The 13,960-nt window shown below is 42.1% G+C and overlaps 5 protein-coding genes across 5 annotated transcripts; 4 read left to right on the top strand and 1 right to left on the bottom strand.

Moving 5' to 3' along the window:
* Nucleotides 1-448: 448 nt before the first annotated feature.
* GOS1 (Gos1p) lies at nucleotides 449-1,120 on the top strand (the record flags this gene model as incomplete). The annotated part of the gene is made up of 1 exon (XM_018367825.1): nucleotides 449-1,120. The coding sequence occupies one exon, from the start codon at nucleotides 449-451 to the stop codon at nucleotides 1,118-1,120; it is 672 nt and encodes a 223-aa protein (XP_018219207.1).
* A 2,741-nt stretch (nucleotides 1,121-3,861) lies between these two features.
* RPL8A (60S ribosomal protein eL8) lies at nucleotides 3,862-4,632 on the top strand (the record flags this gene model as incomplete). The annotated part of the gene is made up of 1 exon (XM_018367824.1): nucleotides 3,862-4,632. One exon carries the CDS (start codon nucleotides 3,862-3,864, stop codon nucleotides 4,630-4,632), a length of 771 nt encoding a protein of 256 aa, XP_018219206.1.
* Nucleotides 4,633-5,867: 1,235 nt separating this feature from the next.
* On the top strand, nucleotides 5,868-6,755 carry SBP1 (Sbp1p; the record flags this gene model as incomplete). Its single annotated transcript, XM_018367823.1, has 1 exon — nucleotides 5,868-6,755. One exon carries the CDS (start codon nucleotides 5,868-5,870, stop codon nucleotides 6,753-6,755), a length of 888 nt encoding a protein of 295 aa, XP_018219205.1.
* Nucleotides 6,756-7,166: 411 nt separating this feature from the next.
* VMR1 (putative ATP-binding cassette multidrug transporter VMR1) lies at nucleotides 7,167-11,966 on the top strand (the record flags this gene model as incomplete). The annotated part of the gene is made up of 1 exon (XM_018367822.1): nucleotides 7,167-11,966. One exon carries the CDS (start codon nucleotides 7,167-7,169, stop codon nucleotides 11,964-11,966), a length of 4,800 nt encoding a protein of 1,599 aa, XP_018219204.1.
* An 87-nt stretch (nucleotides 11,967-12,053) lies between these two features.
* MUP3 (Mup3p) lies at nucleotides 12,054-13,694 on the bottom strand (the record flags this gene model as incomplete). Its single annotated transcript, XM_018367821.1, has 1 exon — nucleotides 12,054-13,694. One exon carries the CDS (start codon nucleotides 13,692-13,694, stop codon nucleotides 12,054-12,056), a length of 1,641 nt encoding a protein of 546 aa, XP_018219203.1.
* Between the last annotated feature and the right edge of the window lie 266 nt (nucleotides 13,695-13,960).

The following is a 13,960-nucleotide window of genomic DNA, read 5'->3' as shown; positions in this document are numbered from 1 at the left end:
AAGGGGGAAAGAATCTTAACGTCCTCTTGCATATATATATACACTTTTGCACATTAAAAAAAAGAGAGATCAGATGGGCGGAGGTATCCAGGTGCTCTACAGTGACGGTTGCTGATATGGAGCAGAAAGCGCCATCAAGATTGTGCTACGACGGGCACGGGGGCCTCTTCTCTGCGTGAACTCACAAGCGCGCAAATACGGCCACAAAAGAGGCATGGAAGTGGGGAAGACCCGCACTAGCCTGTTTGACCAAGACGGTTGTCGTCTTTTTGGTCTTCTTTAACTCGCAATGAAGTGGCCTATTTGGTACGGTTTCTTTCCAGGCGTTGTTGAAAACGAAGAAAAACGAAAAAAAAAAAGATAAAAACAGCAGGGAAAAATAAACTACAATAAGGACGTGTATGGCCCCCAATCGAGAAGCCCGCACGCACGCAACCCGACGCACCACATGAGCTCACAACCATCTTTCATAACTATCAGGGGCAAGGCCATCTCGCTGGAGACCCAGACGGAGTCTCTCCTCTCGAAGTACTCCACGTTCGCGCAGACCACCAGCTCAGAACAGACTGGGGAAGAGAAGGCAATAGACACGCAGCTGGAGGCCATCCTGGGCCAGAGACAGGACGTGGTCGAGTCGCTGACAAAGATCTGCGACTCCAACCCGGCGATCTCCGCCTCGAAGCTGTCGCAGCTTCAGCGCCACAAGGAGATCCTGCAGGACCACTGGAAGAGCTTCCGCAACATCAGGTCCTCCATCCAGCAGGAGCGCAACAGGCTCAATCTGCTATTTAGCGTGAAGAACGACATCGCTAACTCCACTACAGATGCCCCCGCTCCCATCGCCGACGCTGACGAGTATATCCAGAACGAAACAAGGCGGATTGACCAGTCCAACAACGTCGTAGACCGCCTCATCTCCCAGGCCTGGGAGACCCGGTCGCAGTTTCACTCGCAAAGCAACGTCCTGAACACCGCGAACAACAGGGTGCTGCAGACTCTACAAAGAATACCGGGCGTCAACCAGCTCATCATGAAGATCAACACAAGGCGGAAGAAAAACGCCGTCGTATTGGCCACGATAACCACCCTCTGTATACTGTTTTTGTTTTTCACATGGTAAGTGGCAACACAAGTAAACAACGTATGTAGAATATAGTCACTAATTAGTCACACCAACACCGCACACGCCTTTCCGTAATACTTCTCTTCTCATTGGAGTACATCCATCGATTAAAGGGTGTGGAGTAATGCAGTGAGGGGCTGACTGCATTGGCAAAAAAAAGGAAATGAAAAAGAAAAAGACAACCAAATTTTTAAGACCGGCAAAATGGAATAAAATGTGGGGGGATGCCTGCGCTCGAACTATATATAGGTTTGCGTCATGACAAGAACTGCACTAGCGTTCTATGTATTCCTCCCTTTGTCATCTTGTAGCATCATCTAAGCGTTATATACTCCGAACACCCCAGCGCCTTTACACTAGCTTGACGCAAGAACAAAGCCGCATGTCTAGAATAATGGAAGATTTACACAGCGAATACGTGCCGCTTATTGCCAGCGTGGACGTTGGGACCACCTCGTCCCGGTGCATCCTGTTCAACAGATGGGGCCAGGACGTCTCAAAACACCAAATCGAATACTCGACTTCTGCCTCCAAGGGCAAAATCGGGGTCTCTGGGCTCAGAAGGCCCTCCACTGCCCCCGCCCGCGAAACGCCAAAAGCCAGCGACGTCAAGGCCAAGGGCAAGCCCATCTTCTCCGCAGAGGGCTACGCTATCCAGGAGACCAAGTTCCTCAAGATCGAGGAGCTGGACCTGGACTTCCACAACGAGCCCACGCTGAAGTTCCCCAAGCCGGGCTGGGTCGAGTGCCACCCGCAGAAGATCCTAGTGAACGTGGTCCAGTGCCTTGCCTCGAGTTTGATCTCGTTGCAGACCATCAATACCGAACGTATCGCCAACGGTCTGCCTCCCTACAAAGTAACCTGTATGGGCGTGGCCAATATGAGAGAGACTACGATTCTGTGGTCCCGTCGCACAGGCGAGCCCATTGTCAACTACGGTATTGTCTGGAACGACACAAGGACCATCCAGATTGTCAGAGACAAATGGCAGAACACCAGCGTCGAAAGACAACTACAGCTGAGACAAAAGACTGGTTTGCCGCTACTGTCCACGTATTTTTCGTGCTCCAAGCTACGTTGGTTCTTGGACAACGAGCCTTTATGTGCCAAGGCGTACAAAGAAAACGACCTGATGTTCGGTACGGTGGACACATGGTTGCTGTATCAGCTGACCAAGCAAAAGGCGTTCGTGTCTGACGTGACCAATGCCTCCAGAACAGGGTTCATGAACCTTTCCACTCTGAAATACGACGACGAGCTGTTAAAGTTTTGGGGCATCGATCGCAATCTGATTCACATGCCTGAAATTGTGTCCTCGTCCCAATACTACGGAGACTTCGCTATCCCCGAGTGGATCATGGACAAGCTGCACGACTTACCAAAGACCTTACTGCAAGATTTAGTCGACAGCAACTTGCCTATTCAAGGCTGCCTGGGTGACCAGAGTGCCTCCATGGTGGGCCAACTCGCCTACAAACCCGGTGCAGCCAAGTGTACCTACGGTACTGGTTGCTTTTTGCTGTACAACACGGGGACCAAGAAACTAATCTCTCAGCATGGTGCGTTGACCACCCTGGCATTTTGGTTTCCAAACCTACAAGAGCATGATGGCCAAAAGCCGGAATTGAGCGAGCCTCATTTCGCACTGGAAGGCTCCGTCGCAGTGGCGGGCGCAGTGGTCCAATGGCTACGTGATAATTTACGTTTGATCGACAAGTCAGAAGATGTGGGCCCCATCGCATCCACAGTACCCGACTCCGGTGGTGTGGTGTTTGTTCCAGCATTCAGCGGTCTATTCGCTCCCTACTGGGACCCCGATGCTAGAGCCACCATCATGGGGATGTCCCAATTCACGACCGCTTCGCACATTGCCAGGGCCGCCGTGGAAGGTGTTTGCTTCCAAGCTAGAGCCATCTTAAGAGCAATGAGTTCGGACGCATTTGGTGAAGGTTCCAAGGACAGAGACTTTTTGGAAGAAATTTCCGATGTCACGTACGAAAAGACACCGTTGTCGGTTCTGGCTGTAGACGGCGGGATGTCGAGGTCCAATGAAGTTATGCAAATTCAAGCGGACATCCTGGGTCCCTGTGTCAAGGTCAGAAGATCTCCAACAGCGGAATGTACAGCTTTGGGGGCCGCCATCGCGGCCAACATGGCATTCAAAGATCCAAAATCACGTCCATTATGGAGGGACTTGCACGACGTCAAGAAATGGGTGTTCTACAATGGGATAGAAAAAAGCGAACAGATCTCACCGGATGTTCATCCCAACTTAAGGATATTCGCAAGCCAATCTGACGATGCGGAAAGGAGAAAGCACTGGAAGTATTGGGAAGTCGCCGTTGAAAGATCCAAAGGCTGGCTCAAGGACATCGAGGGAGAACACGACCAGGTCCTCGAAAACATCAAGTAATAACGGAAACCAATCACTATCCTGGTATTAATGTTCTAATGTAAATTCAAATTCATATTCTTATCAATCATGTTTTATATGTACTTTTGTATGACCGCAAACATAAAATGTAAGGGTGTAACCCAAACATAACGCTCGCTAAATATTTTTCATAATCTTTTCCCCGTTTTGAAAACCAAAAACGACGCAACGAAAAAAAAAAGCATAATTATAATAACTGGCTTATAAAGGTGGAACAATTTACACACCATTGAAACTAATCTTATCATAATACATTTTGCATATCACTTTCCGCAGAAAATCAATCAAAGACAATCATACAAAAATGGCTCCAGGTAAGAAAGTCGCTCCAGCTCCATTCGGTGCTAAGTCCACCAAGTCTAACAAGACTAGAAACCCATTGACTCACTCCACCCCAAAGAACTTTGGTATCGGTCAAGCCGTCCAACCAAAGAGAAACTTGTCTAGATACGTCAAATGGCCAGAATATGTCAGATTACAAAGACAAAAGAAGATCTTGTCCATCAGATTAAAGGTTCCTCCAACCATTGCTCAATTCCAATACACTTTGGACAGAAACACTGCTGCTGAAACCTTCAAGTTGTTCAACAAGTACAGACCAGAAACTGCTGCTGAAAAGAAGGAAAGATTGACCAAGGAAGCTGCCGCCATTGCTGAAGGTAAATCCAAGCAAGACGCTTCTCCAAAGCCATTCGCCATCAAGTACGGTTTGAACCACGTTGTCTCCTTGATCGAAAACAAGAAGACCAAATTGGTTTTGATCGCTAACGATGTCGACCCAATTGAATTGGTTGTTTTCTTACCAGCTTTGTGTAAGAAGATGGGTGTTCCATACGCTATCGTAAAGGGTAAGGCCAGATTAGGTACTTTGGTCAACCAAAAGACCTCCGCCGTCGCTGCTTTGACTGAAGTCAGAGCCGAAGACGAAGCTGCTTTGGCCAAGTTGGTCTCCACCATCGACGCTAACTTCGCTGACAAATACGACGAAGTCAAGAAGCACTGGGGTGGTGGTGTCCTTGGTAACAAGGCCCAAGCCAAGATGGACAAGAAAACTAAGACTTCCAGTTCCGCTTAAACCAAACAATGAGCAACTCTTTGCATAAAGAATTTAATTTTTAATAATACAGTTATTAATTTTCAAACGTTTTAATATAATAATGACCTTAAATAACCTTTTAAGGTGGTTACTTTGTTGAAGCTTTGATACTTGGGTCATGGGAAGTACCTCATTATAGGAAAATCATATCGACTTTATTTTGAATACAGCAATTTCTTTTGCGTGCCATAGTAGCTTGGGAAAACCCCAGGTTATGTTGATCGCACCCAACAGTTTTGCTATCCAGGTCAAAAAGGTCATTTTATTAATCTCTCCAAAAGCGATATGATTATTCCATTGAAGTGAGCGAAAACCGTGGCTTTGAGACAAAGTTACAGAAGTAGTCACCATTGTAAATAATCGTTGGCAGTACGGAAAGTCGTCCGGAGCGGATTAAGATCCATCCTGTTTGTATTTTCTGTCGCGCCAACCTTGAAGCTTAAGCACAATTGATGCGTCGATACACATCTTCATTTATGTTTTAGGCTGGAGTTGTGGTAGCAGACCGTTACTGGCCGAGTCGAGAATAAAAGTAATGCCATTGGGCACGTTGTCAGCAGACGACCATTACAATTATGAAGACACCAAGGCACGGTTCATTCGACTGGACACATTATTGTGAAAACCAACCTCAACATTATGTGGTGGACCGTAAGTTCCGCTAGCAAACACTATATAAGAAACCTTATTTATGTTAAATTCAAGGCAATTTGGGCACTACATAGAGATCTCAAGTACACAATGCCGACAATCGGGCTATTGGTGAATCGGAGATCTGTGCGGTAGTAACATCAAAATGCAAAGTATTACAGACTCTTGCGAGTAATGTGACGCACGAAATCATCTTTTTCTATCAACCAAACTATAATACACATCATGCAGCCAATTACAGCACTTGCAGCATTGCAGAGTAGCGCCTTGAAGGCCTCTTCCACTGCAAATACCTTCGATCTGGTTTAAATTCCTCCTTTATTATCTTCGGATTTCCGTCCCAGGTGACGCGTCGCCAAAGGGAAGGGGCAAAAGTAGTCGAAACCAGAATAAAAATTTTCTAATTTAGCCACCCTGGATGCCGTAAGTTGTGTACTCAAAGATACGCAATTGTACTCAAATATATCCTTTTCCAAATCTAAAGAAAGTCACTGAGTTATCACTATATAGAGAGAAGAAGTACCCTCCAAAAGAAAGAAGAAAATCCCCCAAACGAAGAAAATATGTCCACTGAAATTGAAGAAGCTACTAATGCCGTAAACAACTTGAGCATCAACGACTCTGAACAACAGCCAAAGGTCCCAACCCACAAGACAGTAATTGATCCTGAAGACACAATCTTTATTGGTAACGTTGCACACGAATGTACCGAAGACGACCTCAAGCAATTGTTTGTGGAGGAATTCGGGGTTGAAGTCAGCGTAGAGATCCCAGTGAAGGAGCACACCGACGGCCATATCCCAGCTAGTAAACACGCTCTCGTCAAGTTCCCATCCAAGATTGATTTCGACGATGTCAAGAGCAAGTACGACACCAACGTGGTTAAGGACAGAGAGATTCATATCAAAAGAGCTAGAACCCCCGGCCAAATGCAAAGAGGTGGTTTCAGAGGAGGTAGAGGCGCCTTCAGAGGCAGAGCTGGTTTCAGAGGCGGTTTCAGAGGTGCCTTCAGAGGCGGTGCCAGAGGTAGAGGTAACTTCAGGGGTAGAGGTGGTGCCAGGGGTGGTTTTAATGGCCAAAAAAGGGAAAAGATTCCGTTAGACCAAATGGAAAGATCAAAGGATACCTTATACGTCAATAACGTTCCATTCAAGGCCACCAAAGAAGAAGTTGCCGAATTCTTCGGTGCTAACGCCGACTCCATCTCTTTACCAATGAGAAAAATGAGAGATCAACATACCGGTAGAATCTTCACTTCCGATTCTGCCAATAGAGGTATGGCCTTTGTCACTTTCGAAGGTGACAACATCGATATCGAAGCTAAGGCTGAAGAGTTCAAGGGTAAGGTTTTCGATGACAGGGAATTGACTGTTGACGTTGCCGTTGTCAGACCAGAAAATGAAGAAGAAGAAGTTGAGCAAGAATCTGGACCTGAAGAAAATCAAGAATGATTAAGTTTTATCCTCCATCCCCAATTTTCAACTTGAGTCTTTGCTAGAGTTTTGTATTTTTTTGTTCATCTTTCCTGCAAAAGAAATATGTATATTTATATATGCGTGTATACCTATATATGATACGTAGAAATAAGACACCATTGTTTTATTTTTAATATTATTCCTATTTCACTTTCTTTCCATGACATCATTCTCTTATGTAATATAATGTCATTACGGTGATGACAAGATTTGCTTATTGTTGTTCCGAAAAGGGTGCAATTTTTCAGAAGCAATAAGTGCTCTTCTCGTGGTAAAACAAGTAAAAAAGACATATTTTCTATTTATATAAGGTAGAGGCGAGACCATCCGTTCTCACCTCTTCTTAGAACCATGTTGTCCGTCCAATGAAATTTATCTCCTCGAAGAATGGTTTGGGATTCTGCAATTATCCGAAGTAATGACCCATTTTGGGACATTGATGACTTTACTCGATTTGGAAGAGCTCAGTTATTGAATTTTTACTTGCCATGGGCAATTATAATATCCATTGCCGTTTATGAAATCTACCGGTGTATCACGTCTCGCAATAAGAAACTTCCTGAGCCTGGTCTAGTTAATGAATATTTGTATGGCTCTCAGCAACAAGAAGTAGGAGAAGAAGAAGATGAGAGACTCCTGCAAAGTCATTATGCCCCGGTTCTTTACGTTGATAGGAAGGATAATGGAGAAATATTGAAACAAAGACATTTCGATATAACGGATATAGATGTAAAGAAAATCGACACTAAGAACCACGGTGGACTAACATTTAAGAATCCCACCACTGCGGACCATTTCAGAAAGTTGTTCGAGATCGTATTGGTATTTTTACAAGTAATCGGCCTTTCCGTTTTAAGAGTAACAAACGTTAATACAGAATTAATTAATAGAGATATATCCATTTTACTTTTGCTGTGGTTATTACTACTTTCTCTAACTCTCAGAAGACTCTATAGGCCAACAGAAAACCACTGGAACACCTGCTTCGCTGCCTACACAGTTATTTGGATATCCACTTGGTTTCCATTACGTTCCATGTATATTGGCCATATCAACGATACACCTACACGCATTTTCTACGTTTTTCAATTTACAATTATTTCGATTTTACAGCTAATAATGCTTACCTCACCATTCAAAGACAATCAGCTCATGATATACACCAGAGATAATTCTATACTTCCTTCCAAAGAACACACATCTTCTATTTTGAGCCTCATCACCTGGAGTTGGATTACTGACTTTATATGGCACGCTCAGAAATATACCATCAAACTAAAGGATATCTGGGGCTTGTCAATGGAAGAATATTCCGTTTTCATTTTGAAAAGATTCGCGAAAGGGAATGATATGTCAACCAAAAATGGCTTAACTGTATCATTATTCAAGTTCTTTAGATGTAATTTAATCGTTGAATTGGTATGGATTGCAGTTAATAGTATCGTTAATCTTTTCCCAACCATTCTAATGAAAAAATTCCTGGAAATTGTAGATGACCCAGGCGAATCTGTATCATCTATGAATTTGGCGTGGCTTTATATCTTTGCTATGTTCATCTGTAGATTAACAATAGCAATTTGTAATTCACAAGCGCAATTCATTGCTGATAAGATTTGCTTGAAAATTAGGACCATTCTTATAGGAGAAATATATTCGAAAGCTCTGCGTAGAAAACTATTTACAGCTCCCAAAAACAATGATGATACAACTAGCGTCTCTGCGAACCTCGGTACTATAATAAATTTGATTTCCATCGACTCTTTCAAAGTGTCTGAAATTTCAACCTACTTCTTTATGACAGTGCAAGCCATAATTATGGTCCTAATTGTGGTAGGATTGCTTTTCAAGTTTTTGGGCATTTCTGCCTTTGCAGGTATCTCAATTATCTTGATGATGTTTCCGTTAAACTTCAGGTTAGCTGAGTTAATAGGTAAGTTTCAAAAATCGGCACTACAATGTACCGATAAAAGAATCGCCAAGTTAAACGAGTGCTTACAGAACATACGAATCGTGAAATATTTTGCATGGGAAAATAACATCTCAAAGGACATTAAGCTAATAAGACAAAACGAGTTAAGATTTTTACTCCAAAAGTCTATGGTGTGGGCACTAAGTTCATTCCTTTGGTTTGTGACACCAACCTTAGTCACAGGTGTTACTTTTGCCATCTATATATTTGTTCAACACCAGGAATTAAATGCCCCTCTTGCGTTTACTACTCTTTCACTTTTCACTTTATTAAAGACGCCCTTGGATCAATTGTCAAATATGCTAAGTTTTATGAATCAATCAAAAGTGTCTCTAGACAGAATAGTCAAGTTCATAAATGAGGACGATACGGAAAAGTATAACCAGTTAACTGTATCTCCAGACGAAAACAAGATTGAATTTAAAAACGCTACTTTAACATGGAATGAAAATGACACAGAAAGTACAATATTTAGATTGTGCGATTTAAATATCACATTTCAAATTGGCAAACTGAATTTGATTTTGGGTTCAACAGGTTCCGGTAAAAGTGCACTATTGATGGGCTTATTGGGTGAATTACACTTAATCAGTGGGTCTATCACCGTGCCAGGTTTAGAACCAAGGCACGATTTGATACCTGATCATAATGGACTAACCAATTCCTTTGCATACTGTTCTCAAAATGCATGGTTACTAAATGGCACAGTAAAAAACAATATAATCTTCAACGGTGCCTATGATGATGTTAGGTACAGAAAGGTGATTGATGCCTGCGGACTGAAACGAGACTTGGAAATTTTACCAGCTGGTGACTCAACGGAAATTGGTGAAAAAGGTATAACGTTATCAGGAGGGCAAAAGCAAAGAATTTCTTTAGCAAGAGCCGTTTATTCGAATGCCAAACATTTGTTGTTAGATGATTGTTTGAGTGCTGTAGATTCACACACCGCCGTATGGATCTACGAAAATTGTATTACAGGACCAATGATGGAAAAGAGGACATGTATTTTGGTCACCCACAACGTTTCATTAACCATCAGAAAAGCACATTTTGCAGTTATTTTGGAAAATGGGAAAGTGAAGAATCAAGGCGCTATCAAGCAACTTGAAAAAGAGGGCATATTCAAAGAAGAAATTGCTCAGATGCCTTATAAGGGCAATAGGGCCGAAACAAGCGGCAATGAAACAAGTGATCTTCAGGAAAGCACTTCACAAAAAACTAAAGCAGATACGGAGGACACAGAATTTGGAGGGGATCTGATTCAAAAAGGACAATTAGTAAAAGATGAACAAAAATCAAACGGCGCCATAAGTCTAGATGTTTACAAATGGTATCTGAAATATTTTGGAGGTTGGAAAGCTTTAACCGCCTTGCTCACTCTTTATGTTATTACTCAAGTACTATTTATTAGTCAGTCCTGGTGGATACGATACTGGGTGAACGATTCCAAACCCCATATAGAAACTTCCGGTTTTTCGATGAATGGACTGCCATTGAAAAGGACAGTTGTGGATAGAATTGATCCCCCAAAAAGTAAACACACAGTGCTTTACTACTTGGGTATGTATTTCGGAATCGGTTTTATTCAGGCACTGCTAGGTGGCACCAAAACCTTTGCAACTTTTTTTGCTGGTATCCAAGCCTCCCGGAAGATATTTGATGATATGCTAGATTTAGTTTTACATGCCAAAATAAGGTTTTTTGACGTAACACCGATCGGCCGAATCATGAATCGTTTTGCTAAGGACATCGAAGGCGTAGATCAAGAATTAACCCCTTACCTAGAAGTGACAATGTTTTGCTTAATCCAATGTACGTCAATAATTTTCCTCATCACCATAATCACCCCCCGCTTCTTAATAGTCGCCGTTGTTGTGTTCATCTTATATTACTTCATCGGAATGTGGTATTTAACAGCTAGCAGGGAATTAAAAAGAATCGATTCAATAACAAAATCTCCCATTTTCCAACATTTCTCAGAGACTTTGGTAGGTGTTTGCACAATACGAGCCTTTGGAGATGAGAAGAGATTTATCTTGGAGAACTTGGATAAAATAGATCAAAACAATAGAGCCTTCTTTTACCTATCAGTGGCTGTCAAATGGTTTGCCTTTAGAGTCGATATTATCGGTGCGTTTATTGTTTTGGCATCTGGATCTTTCATTTTGATTAATATTAATAATATTGACTCGGGTCTTGCTGGTATTTCCTTGACATACGCCATTTTGTTTACCGATGGAGCTTTATGGTTGGTTCGATTATATTCTGCGTTTGAAATGAACATGAATTCTGTGGAAAGATTAAAAGAGTATTCTAGTATCGAGCAAGAGAACTATTTTGACTATAATAAAGACCATATACAGGAGCTCCAGCAGTCTTCGTGGCCTGAACATGGTCAGATCGAAGTTAAAAACCTATCATTGCGCTATGCATTAAATCTACCACCCGTAATAAAAAACGTTAGTTTTACAGTGGAACCTCAAAGTAAGGTTGGGATTGTGGGAAGAACAGGCGCTGGTAAATCTACCATAATCACGGCATTATTTAGATTACTGGAACCAGAAACTGGGCATATCAAAATAGATGGGTGTGATATCAGTCAAATCGATCTAGTTACTTTACGTCGTGCCATTACTATCATCCCTCAGGATCCTGTTTTGTTCACAGGTACTATAAAAAGTAATGTTGATCCATATGATGAGTACGATAACAAGAAGATTTTCAAAGTTTTGGCCCAAGTCAATTTGATTTCTGCAGGTGATATTGAAGCAGCACAGAACATGGGGGAGAATTCTATTACCGTTCGTAATAAGTTTATCAATCTCCAAACCGAAATTACTGAGGGAGGTCAAAACATTTCTCAAGGCGAAAGACAATTGCTTTTCATTGCAAGATCATTGTTGCGTGAGCCCAAAATCATATTACTGGATGAAGCTACTTCCTCCGTTGATTACGAATCTGACAATTTGATCCAGGGCATTATAAGGAACGAGTTCCATAAGAGCACAATATTAACAATTGCGCATCGACTGAGATCAGTTATTGATTACGACAAGGTACTTGTCATGGATGCAGGTGAAGTAAAAGAATACGACCATCCCTCTAACCTGTTGAAAAACGAGCAAAGCATATTTTATAGTATGTGTCGGGATAGTGGAGACCTGGAGCTTTTGAAGCAACTAGCCAACCAGTCACGTGAGAGATCTACGCAGTAGTCGATAATGATAGTTCTCATTAAAGAGCAATGATGAATATTATTAAATGTGCTATAGCAGTCTATAAGTGTGTATGTAAATAAAAAATCAATATAAATATGGCTTTTTAACCCATTTTGTTACAACGAGCCCGTCGTGCAGATAAGTAATTTTGGGCAAAAGTTTGTAATGGTAAAGTTTGGGTAGTACAAAAAACTTGATGAACCAAAAAAGAAAGCATGCAAATATCACTAGCAATGACATGATTTGGTAAGGTGGTAAGAAACCAACTCTGTTCAAGCTGGCGTCTGCCAAAAATGGGGCCACCAGCATGTATAACGATAATGCGATAATCGCCAAGACACCAAAAGTGGGCGCACGAATCTGGGGCGTTTCATGTTTATGTTTGGACCTCCAAACAAATAGCCCGACTCCGACTAGTAGTAAAAAGAACTGGTTACCATAACCATCCATTGATACGAGATAGTTGAAGGATTCGCCCTCTTTGGGCAAAATTAGTATCCATGCGATGGTTATAAAGCCACATAGAGAAATGGATGGCAAAGGTGCATCGAATGGCCAGTTTTTGGACATATGTATACTGAATGGTAAGTAACCTTCTTTGAAAATTTCCTGGTTTACCCTCGATACACTATAGATGACGACTAAAATATTGGAAGCTGCCGAGATCGCAATGGAAAAGGAAATGAATTTCCCACCAATTTGTGGTCCAAAAAGTTTGGTAAATAGCACCGAACCAACAAGAGGACCTGCATTAACAATTTCCTCATAGGTCAACACTTTCAAATATGCAACGTTCATCATCGTGTAACATACGAAACAAATTACCAGTGATAATGGGCCCGACACTTTCAATGTTTTAACCGGATTCTTAATTTCTGATGTGACTGTATGAACCGTATCCCATCCAGAAAAACAGAAAAATGCACTAATGAAGGCAGTCGCGACGGAAGACACGGATAGTAGAGAGTCTTGTTCTGTTCGCGTTATGGGTAGTTCCCAAGCCACTTGATCGGTTGCCTTATAAAATATCAGAGTGTATAGTCCGGCAAAGCACATTAAAACAATCATGAGCAGCTTCAAACCCCCAAGAGCATTCTGTATGAAAACCCCATGCCTCACAGAGACACCGTGAATGAGAACTGCTAGGACAATAAAGGATATGCTAACGTATTTGGACCACGAGTCATCCGTAACTCCAAACGCGCTTAAAACGTACTTGCCAAACACAATGGAGCCCGTTAATGCGTAACCGGTCAAAATACTATAGCATGAAAACACCACACTGATTAAAAGTCTGGGCTTTTTGAAACTATGCTCGAGGAAGTTTTTACGTCCTCCAGATTTCGGTATCCATGAACCAAACTCTAGGAAAAGGTATAATCCGGCAAACGCAATCATAGCGCTAAAAATCCATATCGCAAAATATATCAACTTATTACCACCTGTGTTCAACAACATCACGCTGGGAACCGCAAATATACCCGATCCCATTATCCTTGAAACAAACAAGATAACCGTGGAAAACACACCTAGATGTCTACCTTGCGGTACCTCAAGAAACCTAGTCGTTTCTGCCTTTATCGCTTGCGCTTCCATTGTGTCCATCGAACTGAATGATCCAGAATTTGTAGCACCATATTTGGTGGATATATCACCAACTTCTACATCTATGAAAGCATCTTGTGAGGGATCCGCTTTCCCACTAGTAAAGAGCAACGGTTCCATTTTTTGTTTGAGTGCTGTATGCCTCTGTTTCTTTGAGTAACTCAAACTTAAATCATAAACTGCTCATTGCAAAGCATCCTGGTCTTTATATGTGTAATGATACCCCTTGACTCAGGTAGGCCTATTAATCTATCTATGTGATTTGTCATATATGTAAGCAGCGGCGCCACAGTTTTTTTTCTCGGCAAGAGTCGCGTGACCTTTGCTTGAGCATAATTGTGGGAATATTACAGGAAAGTTGTACCATTTCTACCTCAGATATGCTT

The sequence above is a fragment of the Saccharomyces eubayanus genome, chromosome VIII (genome assembly GCF_001298625.1).
Source record: "Saccharomyces eubayanus strain FM1318 chromosome VIII, whole genome shotgun sequence".
Classification (NCBI taxonomy): Eukaryota; Fungi; Ascomycota; class Saccharomycetes; order Saccharomycetales; family Saccharomycetaceae; genus Saccharomyces; species Saccharomyces eubayanus.
This window is presented reverse-complemented; position numbering and strand designations above follow the sequence as displayed.